General features: G+C 36.5%; 1 protein-coding gene across 2 annotated transcripts in view; it reads right to left on the bottom strand.

Annotated features, from left to right (window-relative positions):
* The window catches only part of epha4l (eph receptor A4, like), a 69,918-nt gene that overhangs the window by 9,936 nt on the left and 36,446 nt on the right, over positions 1-23,536 (bottom strand). For both annotated transcript variants that reach the window (XM_017722258.2, XM_037546623.1), the window contains exons 4-11: positions 22,317-22,472; positions 19,703-20,038; positions 8,565-8,689; positions 8,206-8,365; positions 6,338-6,449; positions 4,959-5,008; positions 4,041-4,154; positions 3,373-3,558 (exon numbers count right to left, since the gene is read on the bottom strand). In XM_017722258.2, coding sequence (XP_017577747.1) covers positions 3,373-3,558; positions 4,041-4,154; positions 4,959-5,008; positions 6,338-6,449; positions 8,206-8,365; positions 8,565-8,689; positions 19,703-20,038; positions 22,317-22,472 — 1,239 coding nt within the window. The remainder of the gene's footprint in view (positions 1-3,372; positions 3,559-4,040; positions 4,155-4,958; positions 5,009-6,337; positions 6,450-8,205; positions 8,366-8,564; positions 8,690-19,702; positions 20,039-22,316; positions 22,473-23,536) is intronic.

The raw sequence follows: 23,536 nt of genomic DNA, 5'->3' as shown, positions 1-23,536 counted from the left end.
CTCAGATTTAATTCACAGGCATTTACATTATGCAAATTAAGCATTCAAATTCATCCCCATCGCCGTAACAAAGAGCAGGAGACTTACGAGGGTTTTTTTTTGTGGTTTCTGAGGGACATTTGAGAGATGAAAACTGGAGCGCTGATCATTTTCATAGAGTGTGCGCTGCTTTCTGCCTGTTTGGAAGTGTTCAGTATTCCAATCACCATCAAGGAATCATAAATAATGAAAAGCCTTTGATGTGGCCAGCTGGTTGTAACTGGTGCAGGGTTACTTTTAAAAGGATTACGATGACTAAAATATTCCATTAAATCAAGTTTCATGAAAGGGTGAATATACAAATCTGTGAAAGATTGATTGTTATATTGACGGTGATTTTATGACTATGTGGAACAGACTAAAGGGAAACTGCTGCAGAGGAATTCTGATCTGTTCACCTCATCACCTCTCGCAGACAAAACAAATACAAACTTGCAATTAGTTCAATACAACACCCTGAAAAAGGCACATTTATCATAGAATTGTTTACAGTGCTTTCACACTGTTTAAATGGTTTAATATGTAAACAGAGTCATTCCGAGTGGTTTGGTGTAAAATGCTCTAGTCTAGAAAAACCTAGTCAGAGCTGTTCATAGTGGCGGTGATAGGAACCAGATGTCTGAAGAGTTTAATGCCTCTAAAAGCTCCCACACAGAATGTTATTAAATGAAATGGTTATGAATATGAAACCTGATGTATTAGAAATTGTTTGATGATAGTGTTCTGATAAGTTTGATCTAAATGCCTTTTTAATTCATTCATGGTAAAGATGCACATGCAGGGTGTTGAAAGTCAAAAACATATTATTTTCAGATTTAACACTATTTTACCATCATCAAAATTACATATAAACACTCAGAAGACATGAGTAGGTTCACTGCTGGTTTTGGATATTAAATGAAACGTCTAAATTTGTGTTACTGTCTTGGTGTCCCCTGGTTCCTATCATCACCACTGTAAAGAAATCACTGTGAAGTTTCTGTGCAATGAATCATTTCACATCAAACCGATACAACTTAACCATTCACCTGTTCAGAAATTTTGAAAAATAAGTGGAATTCACCTTTATCTCACTATTACATTCTCACAGTGAAGCTCTGCAATATTGACATTTACAGCAGAACTCAACACATCAGACTCAGTCACAGAGCAGAGCATGATGAGCCATTAAAAAACGAAACCTGTACATCATAAAATGAACTTTGTAAATGGCAACATCTGTAGTTGCATGTCAAAATGAAGCTACAATGATAATGTGTTCACAGAGTGTGTGTTTGTGTGTGTGTGTGAGGGAAATATACAGCTGTGTGGAGATATAAGGTAACAGTCCGACCCCCTAAGACTTTTACACTCCCTTTACTTACTGCTCTTTCACACACACACACACGCACACACACACACACACACACACACACACACACACACACACAAATATATATATATATATATATATATATATATATATATATATATATACTATGACATATACAATACCAACCATAGATGATCCATTACCTAAAAATATGTAAGCATCAATATATAGTAATAATATGTAATATGTAATTAGGTAGATTTACTTTAGATTAAACAGTTAACAGTGGCAATAAGAGTTTTTTGTTCGTAATAACCTCTAATCTTAACCTCAGGAACCAAAAAGAAATGTTAACCCAAAGGAAGTATGTGTGTGCACATACTAGCACACACTACGCTGTAGGCTATAGATGCATACATATAGGGTGACACTCAAACGTCCCAAACACACATTGAGTCACTTCTCTCTCTCTCTCTCTCTCTCTCTCTCTCTCTCTCTCTCTCTCAGACCCCCGCGGTAGGGCTGAAGGCTACAGAGGAGTCGATATAGGGTGACGGCTGAACCCAGCAAACACATTTAGATGTGACAGTGTGATTAATGGTTCTCAGAGTGTTCCGGATTTACTGAGCTTTTTACAACACCTACTACATCTGGAACCCACAAACTCTGTGTTTATGTGTGTGTGTGTGTGTGTGTGTGTGTGTGTGTATGCACCTTTGAGCTGGAGAAAGACGGTAAAGCCTTTGTTGGTGTTTTGCATGGCTGCACACACACACAGGCGCGCACACACACACATTGAAAAAAATAGCTGCAATGAATGAACTTTTTTGAGGTCTGGAATACGTACAACTTACATTTATCTTCCATGTTATTTGTTCCCCTGAGATCCACTTATAATGCTTGTGTGATTTTATGCACCAAACACAGCCATAATACACTTGACCATTGAACATGACCATTTCCAGCGTCTCTTCATCGCTCTCGAGGGTTAAACAGACTGTTTTGTTACTAATACATGTAAATGAACTCTGTTGTTATTGCCTCCGCTGTATCATAATTTGTACAAAAAGCAGTTTGACTGAAACACTCCTTATGACCTCAGCGTAACTGGGTTGAGCTAAACTACCATAGGCAGATAGGTGTGAATAGTTGTTTTCTGTGACATCACAAAAACAATGAAGTTAAAACAAGCCATTCTGTAATTTGGTTTTTGTATATATGGAAGGATAAATATACTTATATAATATTTGTGTGGCAATGAGGCACTATGAATTATTCAGTAACTACTGTTAGTAATCACCTTCAAACAGCCTGCAACTCTTTTACTTGATTTTACTACAGTTTTAAAGTGATTTTTGGGATGTTTTTAGTTACTGTTTCATTTTTATTACTGTGTTCTTATTTATTTTAATGTTGCCAAGCTACCTGTTTTGCATCTTTAATTTCTTTATTTATTTTATTAATTACATTTTTCTAATCTAATTAATCCTTATTGTATTTATTTATTTACATTGTAAATTTAATACATTGTAAATGAGGGTCCTCGTCAATGTAAACAATGAGTTTAAATAAACATTGATTGATTATTTGATTGATTGATTGATAATCATTCAATAAACACTATAAATTACTGCATATCTACTATAAACTATGCAGTGTCTACTACAAATATTCAGTAACTGCTATAAATTATTCAATAAAATTTTTTTCTGAATATACTATCAATGTATATATATGTATAATCTACAATACATTCATTATCTACTATACATTATTCATTACCTACTACAAATCATTCAGTAACTACAACGAATTCAGTAACTAGCATAAATTATTCCGTTTCTACTATGAATTATTCAGTAAGCACTATATGTCATACAGTATCTACTATCATTTATTCAATAACCGCTATACAATTAGTGTATATTCATGAGAAACTGACGTGTGGAGACCCTTACAGTTTAAAGGGCCTTTATGCGCTTATGGATTAAAACTTTAAAAATTCTAAGGCTTTAACTTACACTTGGTGACCACGCCCTCCAGGTGAATGATGTTGGGGTGGTCAAACTGACCCATAACACTGGCCTCACTCAGGAAGTCCCGCTTCTGCTGCTCTGTAAATCCTGCCTTCAGTGTTTTAATGGCCACACAAATCTCACGCTTTCCAGGGAACTTCAGACGACCACTGCACACCTCACCAAACTCACCTACGCAAACACACACACACATACATGCAGTTTAACCACACTACACTCCAGTCAAACTGTATATACACCTCAGCAGCTTTCCTCTTTACTTCAAACATGTTTTTCCTTGATGTTTGTTTGAAGCTTTGTGCTAGAGCTACTAGGCTAATGTAGCTAAAAAGTAACTACAATCGAAGAAAAAAGAAACTTGTGTCCATTTGATTTTTTGGTGAGCTGTTCCTTTAATATCATACTTAAGTATACTTAACATCATACTCTCAATTCATCTCTATGGCAATTTGACTGTCTAATTATTTCTTTCCATTTTTAATTTTCTCTGTGGCTGTATATTCTTAGCTACCATGCCAGTACACTGTATTATGCACGCTCATACAAAACATCATCAATAAAGGATCAAAAAACTCTTAAATCAAATTTTATTGTTAGAAATTAAAAGCAAACTCAGTTTGAAACAGCTCTGTCCCAGCATTAACACCACCTACCAATGCCAATGACTTTCTCAATCTTAATGCAGGATGCATCAATCTCTTTAGCGAACTCCCTGATGGCCTGGTTGGGGTCCTCATAGGTGAAAGGGTCCACATAGACCCTCACCCCTAAAAAACAACATGTAGCAAATCAGAAATACATGAACATATTTCATTTGATGCAGTGTAATTTTTCTAAACATTTAGCAAATCACATTAATCATTTCTGTCCTTGTTGGCCTACGTAAACAACACAATCTAACAAAGTTAAAAATGATACATTTTCTATTTTGTTTGTTTTGCAAACTAGTGTTTTAAGCAAGCAGACATAAAAAGGAATATATTTCACACTTCAGTGGCCTTCATTGTTGCAAAACCAAAACAATGATGTGTTTACGATGTGAACTGAATATGTTCGCTCACTTAGAAACTATAATAGTGCATTCAACAATAAAGGCGGCATGGAGCTTCTTTCATACAGTGATAGGAAACACAGCAGCTTAGAGGGAGCTCTGGTTCCATATGCTAATCCAGTTTACTGACCAATGTGGATATCGCTGTGGTTGGAACAAAACCTTGTATCTCCAAAATGGTAATTTTACAGGAGAAGGAAAAGACTTACTGTCCTTTTAATGTAAGTCAATGGAACCAGACTTTTTTCCAAGTAACTTTGGACCTTTTCGTTTGGTCAATTTATCATAGAATTTACAGACAATGTAAAGGACAACAGGCATTTTCAAAATCTGTACAACACTGAAAAATAACCAAAAAGGACAGGTTTTCTTCTGACAGCAGTGACATGCATATGCATCTACATATTTAAGACTTTCAGAATTATTTCAGAGTTTCAGAATCAGAATTCAATAATGCCACTTAAAATCAAGGATCTCCCTGCGTCCAGGAACAGAGTGATTAAACGTCAATCAACCATACCTGGCTGGTGTTTCTCTTCATCTTGTTTAGCTTTGCTGTACTTTGCTCTCCTGAAAATAAACAGCTTGTTTAACTGCAGCACAGCATTAGTCTGTAAGTGTTGGCTATAGTAAACATTTACTTTTAAAAAAACATTAACAAAATAAATGCAAACAAACAAACAATCAATACATTGTGACTTGACCTAGTTTATCTAATCTATCCTTCCTCTACCTCTTTCTAAAAGCTCCCTAGTGGGCATTCCATGGATCATACATTTCAATAAAACTTTATAATAACAGTAGATTATAAGACATCTATTAGCTGTTACTTAATGATTGACCATTAGCAAGCAAGCAAGCAAAATTTATTTATATAGCGCTGTTTACAACAGGTGTTGTCACAATGCAGCTTTACAGAACAATCAGTATTACAGAGAGAAAAGAAAAGAAAATCCGGGTCCGAGCCCCCATGAGCAAGCCAGCGGCGACGGTGGCAAGGAAAAACTCCCTAAAGAGGAAGAAACCTTGAGAGGAACCAAGACTCAGAAGGGGAACCCATCCTCCTCAGGTCGACACCGGATAGCAAACATTATTAGTATTAAGTATTGTAGAACAAAGTGGGAAAAGAAAAGATCTGAGGGTGAGGATTGCACTTAAGGATTGCATTAAGTATGTAGCATTATTAATGAATATATTAACATGACATTGTAATACACAAACAAACCATTACTTGATTGTGGGTTTACAAATAACTTGTAAGTTATTTTTGCAGCCCCTAAACTGATGTCATGGTGTCCTGTTCCTGGCTCCTCCCTCTCATTGCTGACTTATCATATTGATCAATGTTATTTAAGGGAAAAATTGCATAGTCCCACTGAAACACCTCTAAAACGGGTATAATTATATTTTGTGATGTTAATAAAAAAGTATTAAGTACATTTACTGGCTGCTTTGAAAAGAAGCTAAATGAAATCAGGTGCTGCACATGGAACTAAACAAATCCATGTAATGGTTAAACTGCAGTGAGCCAGGAACCAATCCTGTGCTCTTCTAAAACTAATATCTTAAAAACTATATATATATATTTTAAGATATTAGTTTAGTATCGCTGCTGTCGGAACAAAACCTCGTATCTCCAAATGGTAACTATATAGACTTTATAGGAGAAGGAAAACTCCACTTTTAATGTAAGTCAATGGACTTTTTTACTAGTCATTTTGGGTCATTTCTTTTGGTCCAGTCATCATGAAATTTACACACAATGTAAAGTGTACCACGTCTTTTCAAATAATGTCAAAAACTGAAAACCTACAAAAATGGAGAAACAAGGTTTTGTTCTGACAGCAGTGATATATTTCCACGCACACACATATATATATATATATATATATATATCACCTCTTGCTGATGATGAAGGTGCAAGCAAAGATGAGGAGGAGGATGATAGTTCCACCTGCAGACAGCAGCAGGACAGTGGGGCTCACACCCTCCCCCACCACTGGAGAGGGCACTGAGAGAGGGAGAGAGAGAGAGAGAGAGAGAGAGAGAGAGAGAGAGAGAGAGAGAGAGAGAGAGAGAGAGAGAGACAGCGAGAGAGAGAGAGAGAGAGAGAGAGAGAGAGTGGGAGAGAGAGAGATTTATGTTGCCTCATTAATTTTCTGTCTCATTTCTCTCCAGGTTGGATCAGTGATCCAATCACAGTCTTAGTGTTTGTTTCCTTTAACTGCTTAAATCTACTCTTAGAGTAGTTGGTGAGCATGCATGTCCACATTCAGCATGTGGAAGAGGAGCTTTCTGTGAACTACTGGGCTTCCTATCATTGTATAAAAGAAGCTCCATGCAGCCTTTATGCTCTGTTATAGTGTCTGAGTGAACATGTGCGCACATTCAGAACACAATTCACTATGGCTATGGAAATGCTTATTGCTGATCTGCTGTGGTCTGATGTGTTTCACTGTTTAAAATGGTAGCGCCAGGCTTCAGACAGCTACAGGCAAAACTAGATTAACTTAATTAATTTTCTCAGAGAACTTATATAGCTGCTTCTTCTTTCATTATCATTACTGATTTAGATCGCATTAGTATTACGTCTTTTACTGCTGTGATGTATTGTGACAGCTATTAGTCTTATTATAATTATGATTATATTCATTATAACTTTCCTCTCATCCGAATAAATCAGCCTTCTCTGTCTCAGAGCGATGCAGAGAAACGTGTTGATGTTGATTATGCTAATGCTGTTCCTCTACTACTCATACAAAATGTAGCAGCATTTCCAAACAATGACTCACTGGCTTCCTGTGTCTTTTAGGATAGCTTTTAAAGTTTAAAAGTTTAAAGTTTATAAGGACTGATTTTATAAACTGGGTACCTGTAAATACTACACTTGTGTGTGTGTGTGTGTACTCTGCTATAAATACACTGGCGCAATATGGCTGCTGCTTTACATCGGTTTTTCATTGACTTGAGATGCTGTATCGTGCCTATGAGGCTTTCTTTGCTGGGGACCTGATCAACATGACATCACAGCCAGGGCAGGCTGCTTGGTTGACACTGCACTGCAGCTGTGGGGCTACCTGGACTGGTAGTGTTTGGCTGCATGAGCAGCGTTGGCAACCTAAGTGACACCTACGTGGGGTTACGCCGCACTGCAGCTATGAGGCTGTGTGGACTGGGGGTGTTCACATGAAGGAAAACACTACCCCTTCATTGCTGGGGACATTTTCAGCTTTCAAAGGCTTCCTGGTGCGGCCTCCTGCGTGATACACCGTAGTTGCTCTGTGAGACTTTCCCTGCGGCTAAGGACTCTTTCCAGGCTACGTAACTGATGGTGATCTATATAGAGTCACACTGTAAAAAGTGGCTCATCAGATCTACCTAAAAATGACTTTGTTTGGTAACAAGCAATTAAACTTTACTACTTTGATTGAAAGAATCATTCATTCAAAGCATTCATTTAGGTTGAATAAAACTAGTTAATTTACTTGTTACCACATGAAGTAATTGTTACAGTGTAGCTGTGGGAAACCATGGAGTGTGTTTGTGTGTGTGTGTGTGTGTGTGTGTGTGTGTGTGTGTGTTCTGTGTTTTGTATATTGTGTTAATACTTTCTGATTGTAAAGCATCCTTGAGCTTGGGAAATGCGCTATTTAAATTAAAGTGATGATGATGATGATGATGATGATGATGACGATGACTTCCTACTAATACTACACTTTGAAATCTTAAAGTATTGTTTTGTGCATTTGCATTTATTTTTTCCTAACCTGAGTTGGTCATGACCTCCAGTGGAGCGCTGAAATCTCCGTAACCTGCCGCAGTGCGAGCGCGCACGTGAAACACGTAGGAGGTCAGAGGGGTCAGGTCCTTTATGCTAACGGTACGAGACGTTGTCTTTACGATGCGATAACTCCTCTCATTTTGCTCCTGAGAGAGAGAGAGAGAGAGAGAGAGAGAGGGTAATGGGTAAAGGAAGGAAAGAGGAAGGTTAGAAGTTCAGACACTAGGAAGTCTGATGGTTATTTTAGTCGTGTCAACTCTCTGACTTCCTGTTTATCCCCTCAGTGTGTCCTCAGGATTCAAGGTCTACACAACTACTAACCAAATCTCCCATCATTCCTCTCACCTTTTCATAGTATTTAACCTCGTACTCCAGTATGACTCCGTTGGGTTTCTCAGGTTCCTGCCAGAACAGAGTGAGGGTGTCCCGCGTCATGTCCTTACTCTGAACAGACATCACCGTAGAGGGAGCTTCAGAGAGACAAAGATAGAATTTTGTTACTTTTAATGATTTACTTCAATAACTTAAAACTGAAAACAACATACAGGAAATCTTATGTGGTTCAAGAAAAAGAAAGCAAGCAAAATCAGCTGTGAAGATCGCTGCTGTTATAAATGACTAAAACAGTATGAAAAATGGTCCCAATATTTTAGGGTTTTTATTATTATTTTAGCTCCAAAATGACAGCTGGATTATTAATACTTTTGAAGACAAAGATTTTTAAGAATCTCTGTATAATTACATGTTTAAGCTGTAAACAAAGAGATTCTGAGTGGTTTGATGTGAAATTCTCTGTTCTAGAGAAACTCGCTGAGTCAGAAATCACAGTGGTGGTGATAGGAACCAGACATCCACCTCTAAAAGCTTCCTCACGGAGCGTGATTATATTAAATGGTCATGAATACTTTGCTAGAAGCCTGAGAGCTTGTTGGAAGTTTTGAGATAGACGTTTTTCAGCTGTAGCACTTTTTAACCATCAACATTATCACACATAAAGCTCAGAAGACATGTAGGTGGGGATAATAAATCTGGAAGTTACTCTAAAGTGAAGTGTTTCACATCAAACCACTCTGAATGACCATTACAGTGTACAGGTTCTCAGCAACACCACACAAAAAAAAGTTCCCACCACACAAAAAACATTATTCAACCTAAATGGATTGGCAAATTCAATTAAGTTTCAGCTTCCATATTTTTATATTTATTTAAAATATCACAAATATGAAACCAAAAAACAGCTCAACCCCCCCCCCAAAAAATATTATTATTATTATTATTTTCCACATAGTATGATGGTAATCATACTTTGGAAACTTAAAACTAAAACTACAACATACAAAAGTAAATTAAATCCTATTTTTTGTAAATAATAGCTAATAAACTAAAACATCCACCCTAAAAACTGAACCGACACTAAAATGTAAAATAATATAGAAAGAAAAACCACATAAAGTGACTTGAGCAGCCAGGGTCTTAGTCAGCAGCCGGGGTCTTTTCATCACTCTCTCCTTCTGTCCCACAGATACAAGCTGAATCAGAACAGGATTAAGAATGCTTTACATCTCTCCCTCGGCTTTCCTCTGGATTAAATCGCCAGCCTGCTTTGTTTGCATGTTTGGTTTTTTGTGCTGAACCTTGTTTTGTCCAGGCTGAGAAAGTCAAACAGAGTTAATGTGACTGAGGGAGAAAACAGTTTCAGCTTTGGCTCTGCAGCCAGGCCGGCATCAGAACACAAACAAAACTCAGAGACACTATCAGCAGCTCAGGCTTTAGGCATGTGTGTGTAGCAGTTTCTTCTGTTCTTCATAACTCTTCATAATTCCAAACTCCAGATCACCCACAAGAGTGGAAAATTACAAGAGTCTCTTAAAGCTACTTAAAAATACAGAAAAACTGATTAAAAGTAACAAAATGTGCAAATGTAAGAAATGTAATATATATATATATATATATATATATATATATATATATATATATTTATTTATATATCCATTTCCCATTTGAATATTGCACTGACTTCAACACAACAACAATTCACTTTTCAGCCCTGTTTCCTGGCTGCTCAGTACTATATATAGGCAGAATTAACAGGCATTCTATAGTTACATGCAAAAGTTTGGATGCCCCTGGTCAAGTGACATGCTTGATTTTAAGTGAAAATTAGTGAACACATCCCCCACAGAGAACACACTGCTGCAACATTTGTTATCACTTTATTTGATGGTCCACTGCAGATTCTTTGTAAATGTTCAGTATATATTTAAGTAACATTGAACTGAATAGTCATTAAATGCCACTGAACTTGAAGGTGAATGTTACTTAGATGGTTCAACTATAGATGCTTTGTAAATGCTCAGTCTGCCTTTCAATAACATCCCACTAAATATCCATTAAATTCAACTGAACATGAAATTCAGTGTGTAAACAGTTTATGAAATCTATCCCTAAACCTTAAACCTAACCCTAACCTCAAGGCAAAACCTATATCTACTCCTAACCCTAACCCTAACCTTAACCTCACAGCAAAACCTATATCTACTCCTAACCCTAACCCTAACCCTAACCTCAAGGCAAAACCTATATCTACTCCTAACCCTAACCCTAACACTAACCTCAAGGCAAAACCTATATCTACTCCTAACCCTAACCCTAACCCTAACCTTAACTTCACAGCAAAACCTATATCTACTCCTAACCCTAACCCTAACCTTAACCTCACAGCAAAACCTATATCTACTCCTAACCCTAACCCTAACTTTAACCTCACAGCAAAACCTATATCTACTCCTAACCCTAACCTTAACATCACAGCAAAACCTATATCTACTCCTAACCCTAACCCTAACTTTAACCTCACAGCAAAACCTATATCTACTCCTAACCCTAACCCTAACCTTAACCTCACAACAAAACCTATATCTACTCCTAACCCTAACCCTAACCTTAACCTCACAGCAAAACCTATATCTACTCCTAACCCTAACCCTAACCTTAACCTCACAACAAAACCTATATCTACTCCTAACCCTAACCCTAACCTTAACCTCACAACAAAACCTATATCTACTCCTAACCCTAACCCTAACCTTAACCTCACAATATCTACTCCTAACCCTAACCCTAACTCTAACCTCACAGCAAAACCTATATCTACTCCTAACCCTAACCTTAACCTGACAGCAAAACCTATATCTACTCCTAACCCTAACCCTAACCTTAACCTCACAACAAAACCTATATCTACTCCTAACCCTAACCTTAACCTCACAGCAAAACCTATATCTACTCCTAACCCTAACCCTAACTCTAACCTCACAGCAAAACCTATATCTACTCCTAACCCTAACCCTAATGTTGTTGATAATCAAATGAACATCACCAGAAAGTTTGTTAATGATTTAAGGCAGCTATAGAGCATTTATAGGGAACCGTCCAAATAAGGTGACCAACATTTTAATACACAATTACTATTTATTTGCTCAACTTGATGTACTTGAGACAAATAAAACATGAAATATGGCCTGTGTAAAAGTTATTAGGTATTTTATATTTTTGTAATATTTTATTTTTTGCAACGTGTTAAACTCAGCAAATACATAGAAATTGCGCACTAACATTTTCAGAAAACTGCCACATTTAAATGTGTTCTCTGCAGACGATGTGTTAACTTATTTTCATTTATAAAATCAACAAAACAAATCGTTTGACTGGGGTGTTCAAACTTTTGTATACAGCAGTAATTATAAAGTTAGCTCCCCCTGTTATAATCCCACTAAGACTTGAAGTGGACTGAGAAACGTTTCTGATACCCAGAACCCTTTTTCTCTCCCAATTACTCAGGTTTCCATTGGCTTAAGTGTGTGTGTGTGTAGATGTGTGTGCGTGTGTGTGTGTGTGCGTGTGTGTGTGTGTGTGTGTGTGCGTGTGTGTGTGTGTGTGTTAAACAACTAAACTCGTCTCCAGCAGCGCAGCAGCATGACGGTGGGTTTGTTCCTTCAAGCAGATCCATCTCTCTCTGCTCAGACCGACAGACTTAACACGGTTTAAGGGTCTGTCCCAAACCCCCCTGGGGTCAACACCCCTCTAACCCCCAACACACTCAACTATAACACACACATCCATCACTCAGGCTGCTCTGACAGATATGAGGCTGTAATCGAGTTCAGTTTGGGGGGCTGATGTGAAAGTAAAGATGAGTGTTTCTGTGTGTTCAGTGAAAATGGTGCAACTGATCTGTCCTTCACAGAGAGAGACAGGACACAGATACAACACAGCTACACCTGTCAACGCTCGGTTAGAGGATATGCTGCGATGTTCAAGACACAGTTTAGTCAATCTGTGGTTTCAATGCAGAGCAGCTCTGGTTTCACACGCACCCACTACAATGTCATGCTGCCATGATGTTACACTGCTATTAAAATATGTGTGTGTGTGTGTGTGTGTGTATATATATATATATATATATATATATATATATATATATATATATATATATATATAATTATCACTTATCAATTATTGTCACTTGCTTTAATAAGTGTTATCATTTAAATTATTAAGCATTTTCTTGGTGACATCAAGTAAAGGCATTGTACTTAAGCACAGTAAATAATACCATATATGACCAGTGTAGTAATGACATCACCATGTAATAATTATTATTGCTTAAAACAATGTGTCATTGTTATCTAAAAAAAAGAAAGCTCTACAGTAGAGGACCAAAAATGTTCTTAACGTCTTAACTTTTAACATAAGATGCCATTCTCAGCACTCTTGGAGCATTTCTATTGGTCTGTTCATTGTGAAACTTCCACACAACTGCCGTGTCCAAATGATGCAGAAAAACAGAAATTAAAACAAAAACAGGGATTTTTTTTTAATCTAGATGATATATTACTATATTATTGTATAATGTTTACTAAACATTAAAGGAAAGTAATAAGACTGTAAGTAACAATTTAATCATTTTAAACTGGATGAAATACTTATAAATAAATAGTCCTTTATAATGTTTACCCAAGTAATGCTTCATATTTCACATTATTGACAAAATATAATTAATGATTACATTTCTACATTTGAAAATGTTCATTTATTATTGAGACATCACCAAGTAAATGGTTAAAAATTCAAATGTTTTTTTAAAATAAAGCATTTATTCTTTATTTAATTAATGTAATGTGTTAATTATTAATTTGTTTGTTTAATTGAACGTATTCATTTTTCAGAGTCAGGAAAAAAAGCAGAAAACATGCGTTCATACAGCTTCTGCTCTTTTCAGGGGAATCACTTTCAGCTTTTCATAGAAATCCCCAGGGATATTTACAAAGTTCAGTCTTAGAAGCTGGTTGACCTTTTTCTGAAGTAATCAAACCCATTCAGTGGCGTTGAGGTCTGGAGTCTGGGGTGGTCAGTCCATCGTTCAGCTTCTTTGTTTGATATGTGCATCTCCTTTTTACAGTGAGGTTCTTCTTGAACAGCTCCACGTCCTTTCAGACCCACTGTGCTGAGTCATCTTCTCACAGTGGAAGGAAACACCTGTGCATGTTTTCAGATCTGAAGCAGCTTGATTTTCTCCTCTCTCTCAAAGACAAAAGCTTTCAGTGCTGTTTATCTGATGGGGCAGTGTTGGTGTCGACCAGATCTTTCAGGTGGTTGTTAGGAGGCTCATTTGCTCTGGAGCTTTTAAGTGTTTTTTGAATTCCAGTTATGGAAGCTCCTGTTTTTACACTTTGACTTTTTCCTTCCTCATGAAAGTGGATATCTTGCCTCTAGTCTCCTCAGCAGTATGTCAAAAAATGAAGAACTTCTATTTAATGGCTGTTTTGACTGGAAATTAAATAAATGAGGGGTGGTGTCTGACGTTTATACAGTACTGGAACCAGCAAAATCCTATCAGTCATGTCTGTATGACAGCTCGTAACATACAAGAAGGCTGTGTAAATAAAATACATCTTGTGTGTATGAGTGTGTGCTCCACATGTGTCCGACAGATTTTCTTTACGAGCTCCAGAGAGAGAAGGCAGAGAAATGCACAAAAGAATATGCAGAGCAGATGTCATGAATATTCAGGACTCACTGATGAATAAACAGCAGCCGCTCGCACGCCCACCGCTTCCCTCCTGCAGACCCTCCTTCTTACAGCCTGAGCCTCATCCATACAGCACACACACTTTCCTTTTACACGCTCTTTCCCTTTGTGAGAGCAAGAGCACAGAGCCATTCTCTTAAAGGCTGGTTCAAAAATGGGCTTTTCTGCTGTTTAATATACACTTTGCTCATTAATACCCCAGTTTAGTTTGTAGGTAATGGAACAAGAAAACAAATGAATAGAAATGTAAGTGAAATGTAAGCACTTACTGATCTGAACTGCTCTCTGAGTTTTACATTCACTATCCAATCATTTGCTCTATCATCAGGAGATTGTGCGTTCCATCCCTAGTGATGCCACAGCCATCTGTGACCAGCACAAGTGGCCTCGCTCTCTCTGAGCGGGGAGGATGAGTTTCCTTTACTATATTAATCTGTAGGTCTCTGTTCATAAAAATAAACTAGCCAAAACAAATAATAAGAATAAAAAAAAATGTTCAATTCAGTTTTCTTGCACAAATGGATCTGATTATTAAACTCAAAAACATAAAAAAAACAAACAAATAAATAAATAATGTCCGCAAGGGTTCTTTTGGGGTATGTTGCCTTGTTGTTAACTTTAAATACAAATAATGTTATTGTAAAGTGAGAAAAATGGGTTTGTTGCCCTGAGGCAACATTGTGCAGTAGAGGGTTAAGTAATGTGAGGCAGGTAGATGCTCTCACACTGAATTTTAAGCTGCTGCTACACATGTTGTGGCATAATTACACAAGCAAACAATGTTATATATGCTGTGAGGTAGCTAATAGAAACTACTGGAGATGTGTTAATGCATGTCCTATGTCCACTCAGTCCACACAGAAAAAAGAAAAAGGCTATTGGGATAGAAACTGGAAATGAAAATGCATCTCTACTAAATGCACTAATGTAAACTGGAAGAGTTTCAACACAACTTATATAGCTAGACTTCTAATTGGGACTGTACAATTTTGGGAGTGCAAAATTGAAAGGCTAAGTAAAAAAAAAAAAAAAAAGAGTAAAGGCATTTTTTATGACTTTCACATGAAGAGATAAGATAAAAACTTTGTTTTCATTTAAATTCATTTGCTGAATATTAAAAACAAATCAGTAAAAGCACAGAACGTTTACAAATTCACTTAATGTTTTATATGTAAATTCTATTTTATTTACTGTATTTAATTTTTTTTTCATTAAATGTTTTTAGCAGGTAGGGGCAGTGTTTTTTTTTTACTTTTGTTTGTGAAGCATCTTGATATGACACTTTAGATCATATATATAATATATATTATCAATTAATAATATTATTATTATTATTATTAGTAGTAGTAGTAGTAGTGGTAGTGGTACTGTTTCATTATTATTATTATTATTATTATTATTATTATTATTAATAATACTAGTAGTAGTAGTAGTAGTAGTGGTACTGTTTCTTTATTATTATTATTATTATTATTAATACTAGTAGCAGTAGTAGTAGTAGTAGTGGTACTGTTTCATTATTATTATTATTATTATTAGTAGTAGTAGTAGTAGTAGTAGTAGTAGTGGTACTGTTTCATTATTATTATTATTATTATTATTATTATTAATAGTAGTAGTAGTAGTAGTAGTAGTAGTACTGTTTCATTATTATTATTATTATTAATAGTAGTAGTAGTAGTCATGGTGGTACTGTTTCATTATTATTAGTAGTAGTAGTAGTAGTAGTAGTTGTTGTACCTTTTCATTATTATTATTAGTTATTATTATTATTATTATTATTATTATTAATAGTAGTAGTAGTAGTAGTGGTGGTACTGTTTCATTATTATTATTATTATTATTATTATTATTATTAGTAGTAGTAGTAGTAGTAGTAGTAGTTGTACCTTTTCATTATTATTATTAGTTATTATTATTATTATTAGTAGTAGTAGTAGTAGTAGTAGTAGTAGTAGTTGTACCTTTTCATTATTATTATTAGTTATTATTATTATTATCAGTAGTAGCTGTAGTAGTAGTAGTAGTTGTATTTTTTCATTATAATTATTAGTAGTAGTATTAGTAGTAGTTGTAGTTATAGTAGTAGTAGTAGCAGTAGTAGTGGTACTGTTTCATTAATATTATTATTATTATTATTATTATTATTATTATTATTATTATCAGTAGTAGCTGTAGTAGTAGTAGTAGTTGTATTTTTTCATTATAATTATTAGTAGTAGTATTAGTAGTAGTTGTAGTTATAGTAGTAGTAGTAGCAGTAGTAGTGGTACTGTTTCATTAATATTATTATTATTATTATTATTATTATTATTATTATTATTATTATTGAGCTCCTGTGTGACAGATTCTCCAGATGTGTGTGAACTTCTGTAGGTAGCTGAAGCATTAAACACTTTGTGAAGCTGCCCCCCCCCCCCCCCCCCCCCACACACACACACACACACACTCTGCCACTGCTCTAAACCCTGAACCCTACACCCTCTTACACCCTGAGGGTGATTTATGAGTGTGTGTTGTCATGGGTAGATCCGGATTCCCAGCACACACACCGTTTCGGCCTGAAACCCAACACACCATCAAGAGCAGACACTGACACACACTCTTAAACAAACATTATAATGCACTCAGAATAATACACTGCGGCAGTAAATCTACAGAGCATGAGACTCTCAGGTCCTGCACGTGTGTTTGAACGTGTGTTCATGGAGTAAAGAGGTCTTTCAGAAGTTCTTCGCAGGTGATTGGGAGAGCGGCACTGATCTTCTCTCACAAAAAAATTCTCACATACTGCCCAGCAAAAGCTCCTCCTATATGTTTCATATATTTATATTTTACTACCTATACAATCAAATGCTGTTACTGCAGTTTAGGGAGACATTATAATTTACTTACTTATGAAGTATGTAGCTCATAGCTGCTTATTAATTGGCTGCTTATTACTATGTTAATAAGCGGTAACTAAGGTGAATTTAACACTTGTTGATATATATATATATATATATATATATCACTGTTGTTGGAACAAAAACTTGTATCTCCAAAATAATGGTAACTATACAGGAGTAAGAAAAAACATACTGTACTTTTAGTGTAAGTCAGTGGAACCAGGCATCTTTCCAAATCATTTTGGGCTGTTTCTTTTGGTGCATTCATCATGAAATTTACACACAGTGTAAAGGGCAACAGGTCCTTTGAAATTATGTCAAAAACTGAAAAATTACAAAAATGGAGATGCGTGGTTTTCTTCCAACAGCAGCAATATACACACACACATATATATATATATATATATATATATATATATATATATATATATATATATATATATATATATATAGAGAGAGAGAGAGAGAGAGAGAGAGAGAGAGCTGGTCTCCAAAATGGTAACTTTGCAGGAGAAGGAAAAGACCTACTTTACTTTAAATGTAAGTCAGTGGAATTGTTTCTAAGTCATTTTTGACTGTTTCTTTTAGTCCATTCATCATGAAATTTACACACAATGTAAAGAGTAACAGGCATTTTCAAACTGCCGAAAAACTGAAAAACATTAAAAATGGAGATTATAAGGTTATATTATATTATATATGATGCAATAATTGAAAATTAGCAACCTGTTTTATTTAAGCTGTGCAGTATAACTTAATTAACCATAGTTACTGCTTAATAATGTTGTAATGAGCAGCTATGTAATTATTAAATACAGGTTTCTTAAGGCATAATAAGCCCATTTTAAAGATTATTATGTCCCACATAACTGAAGTGTTAATGAAATGAGTGATTCATTGAATATAAACAATCCGTTCTGACTTATTTTTTATAAAAGCATTCCTGCAAATTCATGCACATTTTGCGAGCATTTTATGCTCACAGTTCCTGAAGAAAGTGTCAGTCACCCAGTGAATAACACAGCTCTGCACAAAGGAGAGCGAGATTCGTTTCTCCGCACAGGCAAGAATTCAGGCCAGACTCACTTGTCTGTCATATTAACTGGGCACCGTTTGTGTTCGTTTAGTGGAGAGACTGACCTTGATGCTTTCTAAATAACTGTTTAAATTTTTTGGGTCTTATTACAGTAAACATTTTGTCCAAATTGTGCAAATTATCGTTCTTCTCCCTGAGAAATCAGTCTTTTAAGCCATTTCAGAAAGAATGCATGAAAATCAAGATATACATTGTTCGCAGGATTGCCAACTCAACTCGGTCCTGACATGAGACTCACGCTTTTTGGCCTTTTTCAAGCTCTGGCTATAAAATTGCAAGGCAGCGAATGGCCAACCAGTCCATGTGCTCAGAACAAACTTACTTCTTTCTGCATGATTCAATTTAATTCTTTCAGCATGACGACACTCGATTGGCTGTGTCTCCTACAGCTCTTCCTCTTTATATCACTAGCATATCTACATATGTCTTCATTTATTTATTTCTAGCAGGATTGATCACTGTAATAGTCTCCTAACTGGACTCCAGCAAAAAGGCAATCAAACAACTTCAGATGATTCAGAGCACAGCTGCCAGAGTCTCACTAGGAGTAAAAGAAGGGAACACAGGAGGGATCACCCTGTTCTTAAATCCCTACAGTGGCTACCAGCCTGTTACAGATTAGATTTTAAGGTGCTGTTGCTGGTCTATAAATCACTCAGTGGCGTCGAACCAGCATATTTATTTCACATTTTGCAGCAACATGAGCCGAGCAGAACTCTCAGATCATTAGGAACTGGTCAGTTAGTCCTGCCCAAGGTGAAGACTAAACATGGAGGAGCAGCATTTAGCTGCTCTTATATTGGCCCAGTTGAGAGCATTAAAAAAAGCCCTGACACAGGACACTTTAAATCACCCTGAGAATGTTCCTGTTTGAGCAGCTTCCAGCTCAGTTTAAACACTTTTCGCGTCTCTAGCCCCTTTTTCTCTGTATCGGCACTTATTTTTAACTAATATAATTTCATTTTTAAATTTAATTTCTAATTTAAAATTTAAAATTTAATTTCTAATTTGATTTATATTTTTATATGATTAGATTTTTATTTGAATGATTTTCCCTTCTAAATGTATTGTCATTTATAAATCATGTTGTTTTTAATTGTTTTTTCTATTCGTGTTTCCTATTATTTAAACAACTTTGTATTTTCTGACTGTATTTTTTTCATTTGTAAAGCACTTTGAGTGACAGCAGTGAATGAAAGGTGCTATATTAATAAACTTGCCTTGCCTTACAGTATGTAAGCAAGGAGGAGGGACATGGTGAAAAGGGCAGCTTCAGAAAGCTGATATGTCAAAGTTCTCTCTTGCTGTTCTGACCTGCTCAACTTCAGGTTCTGTTTGGTTTAACTTTCTCCCCTCATCATCACAACAACCTCCCCACGTAACTACACCATCAGCATCACACACTCACCGGCCTGGTTGGTGGTCAGGCTGATGGAAGCGGCCTGATCCGGGTTGGGGTTGTGTTTGGAGACTCCGTTGATGGCCCAGATCTGGAAGGTGTAGTTGGTGTGTGCCTGCAGCTGGTGGACGGACACTCTGGTGGTCCTCAGGCTGAGTCTTTGGGGGGAGAATCTCACGGTGTCCGCACACGTCACACACCGCGATGCCTCCCACACACACTGCTTACACACCACGTTGTATGTGAGGTCCTGGCGGCCGCCGGAAGACAGAGGGGGGCTCCACTCCAGCAGGACGGATGTTTCGTTTACACTGGAGATCAGATGCTGAGGGGCCGAAGGGGGACCTGAGAGAAGGACAGAGGGGGACAGGTTAGTGATATGGGCCCCAATTCAATACTTTCAATGGTCTTTTAATGTTTATAGTACAATCGATAGCAAACACAAAAAGCTAGCTGGTGAAATGACTTTGTTGCCTAATAGAACTGATTTGCCCTTATATGAGTGTTTTACATATCGTTGCTGTTGGAAGAAAACCTTGTATCTCCATTTTTGGCATTTATCAGTTTTTGACATAATTTGAAAGTATCTGTTACTCTTTACATTGTTTGTGAAATTTTGAGATGAGTGGCCTAAAAGAATTTACCCAAAATGACATGGGACAAATTCTGGTTCCATTGACTTACATTGAAAGTGAAGTTACTATTTTGGAGATGCAAGGTTTTCTTCCGACAGCAGCGATATGCAAGTGTCTTCTGCACATGCATCACACATCTACATACTTTAGCGAAGCTAAATCATACTAACTTGCATCATATCTATGGGCTAACAACAGCTTTGTTATGTGGCATAATTTTTTATGACCCCCCCCAATACATTAAACTCAGTGAATAAACAGTAAATGTGAATTAAAATGTGTAGAATTCTTCTGTGTAAACTCATTTACAAAATCAACAAAAACCTGTAATTTGTCCCAGCTTTTTGGAGTTTATGGTGGTGGAACTCTTGTGTCCTCAAGTTGAAAAGTTGTGTAATCAGATTCAACTCATTTCTCATTTTTTACATTATGTGTGTGTGTTTGTTTGTGCATTGTCTGAAACACAGAGATAACATTCTCTGGCAATCTGGTGTTTATTGTCATGGATACAGCCGAACGTTTACCTTCTGATTTTATTACACAGCAATTTAATAAGTAGAAATTCCACACACACACACACTCACACACACACACACACACATAAACACACACACACACACACACACACACACACACGCACATACACACACACACACACACACGCACATGCACACACACACACACACGCATGCACATGCACACACAAACACGCACACACACATACAAATACACACATGCACCCACCCACCCACCCACCCACACACACACACACACACACACACACCTGTCCCTGGCTGCATTCCATAAGCCAGTTCAGGCCGTGGGAGAGCAGCACTGTTCAGATTTGACTGACACACACATATGAAGGCCGACATGTTTTCAGAAATGTTCAAAAAACGTTTGGAAGCCGTGATAAACGCCAAACCCATTTCTCACTGCTGACAGTGCAGATTCTAAACTTTCAGTCTAAACCACATTTGAGTTTGTAAGTAGAAAAGTAGATATTATGACTTGAAACTGCTGTGTAGTCTCTCACTTTGCAAGAAAGAAAGAAAAATCTTATTTTCACTCTTGACACTTTTTGTCATTTTTTAAAGAACAAAACAAACAGAAAAAATGGTTGGAACCTTTAACTTGTCAATATTGTGATAAACATATAATTAACCCCTTAAAATCTCAGGTTTATTACACACTAAGGCTTACTACTAAGTAACTACAGGGACTTAAGTAAAGTAAAGAACTGAAGCGTCAGCCAACTACAGTCACTATTAAACATTATTAAATAGTTAAATATTAACTTAATCTGTATTATTTTCAATATAACATGTGAATCTGTGAATCAGTTAAGTGAATCATTAAATATGATTGAATAAGTTAGGCTTAGGATGCAGGAAACCCTTTCACACACACACACACACACACACACACACACACACACACACACACACACACACACACACATGCTTACAACTAATATCTAATATATTGAAATACCATTAGAATATAGAAACATTACCTATTACTCTATCATCAGATATTCTTGAATACTACTGGTCGAATGATTTGTTTTGTTGATTTTATAAGTGAAAATGTGGCATTTATTTTGCTATATCTATTATATCTATTTTATTGTTGCCTATTTGCATACTGGAAAAAATAACACAACATATAAAAATATATAAAACATATCATATAAAATCTGCCATACCTTTTGCATAGGGCACTTTTAATGTTTATTTTTGCCCAATACATTAAATATATTTAAAGCAATAAACAGGATTTGTGTATTAAAATGTGCAGAAGTGTGTTCTGTGTAGCAGACATGTTTATTTACCCTTAGAAAATAACTAAACGTCATTTTATCAGGGGTGCCCAAACTTTTGCATTCAACTGTAAACTTAGCAGAGTGCAAGAGACACCATAGTGAGTGTGTGTGTGTGTGAGTGTGTCTGTGTGTGTGTGTGTGTGTGTGTGTGTGTGTTACTTACGTGTGCAGGGCATGGCCGGGGGGTCCGTCTCTGACCTGTAGTAGCCTTTATCACAGTCACAGGAAGTGGCCCCCTCCCTCACTGAGTAACTGTGCAGAGGACACTTACTGCAACCTCCATCTGTAGATAACGACCTGTAATAACCCAGCTTACACACTGAGAGAGAGAGAGAGAGAGAGAGAGAGAGAGAGAGAGAGAGAGAGAGAGAGAGAGAGAGGGAGAGGGAGCACAGAGAGAAAGAGAGAGAATTAATGCACAAATGAATGCACAAACCATGCACACTTAAAAAGAGATGGTTCTTCAAGGGTTCTACATAGATCCACGAACACTCAAAGAGCCCTTTACATGATTAAAGGGTACTTTGCGTCATGAAAGGGCTCTTTATTTTTTTGAATGGAGAATGTGTTCTATATGGTTCTGTATAAAACCCTTTTGAAAAGGGATCTATGCTGCACCCAAAAGGGTTCTTCTACTGGTATGATGTCAGAAGAACAATAGAAGAACCCGTCTTGGTGCAATATAGAATGCTTTTCAAAAAGGTTATATAGAACCATATGGATGCTACATTCTTAGCAAAAAGGGTTCTATATGGTGCCAAAAAACTTCTTTGGCAATAGTGGAACCCTTTTTGGTGCTATACAGAACCCTTTACAAAAAGGTTCTACACAGAACCACCTCTCCATCAATTTCAAGAAACCTTTCACGATGCAAAGGAACACTTAAATCATGCAAATGATTCTTCGAGTGTCTTTTTGAAGAGTGTTTGAGACCAAATACAGCAAGTGCCACTGGCCAAAAAATGGGACTGGAATGATCAGAGTAGCACTGAGTTTAGTGTAGAACAGCAGATAATTCAGCCTGTGATTTTATTAGAGGAGGAGAAAAAAAACACAGAAAAATAAAATCACAGAGGAGAACCTGCAAAAGTGGAGATCATCCCAGGACCCCATTTCAACCAAACTCCATCTGAATAGAGCTTTTTACACAGCTACTGTGGGGTATTTGTGTTATTACATGTTAATCTGATCAAATCACATGGATTTAATATAATACTAATCTGTAATTTCACAAAGATCTTTTGAAGATAAACAGACACCTGCTGTTGTGACTGCTGTCAGTTTTATCGGACAATCACTGTTTATTTGCGGAATTATATTTATATATATTTTTTGATATGTTAAACTCTAATAAATAGAATTTGTGCACTAAAATTTACTAAA

The sequence above is a fragment of the Pygocentrus nattereri genome, chromosome 17 (assembly GCF_015220715.1).
Source record: "Pygocentrus nattereri isolate fPygNat1 chromosome 17, fPygNat1.pri, whole genome shotgun sequence".
NCBI lineage: Eukaryota > Metazoa > Chordata > Actinopteri > Characiformes > Serrasalmidae > Pygocentrus > Pygocentrus nattereri.
This window is presented reverse-complemented; position numbering and strand designations above follow the sequence as displayed.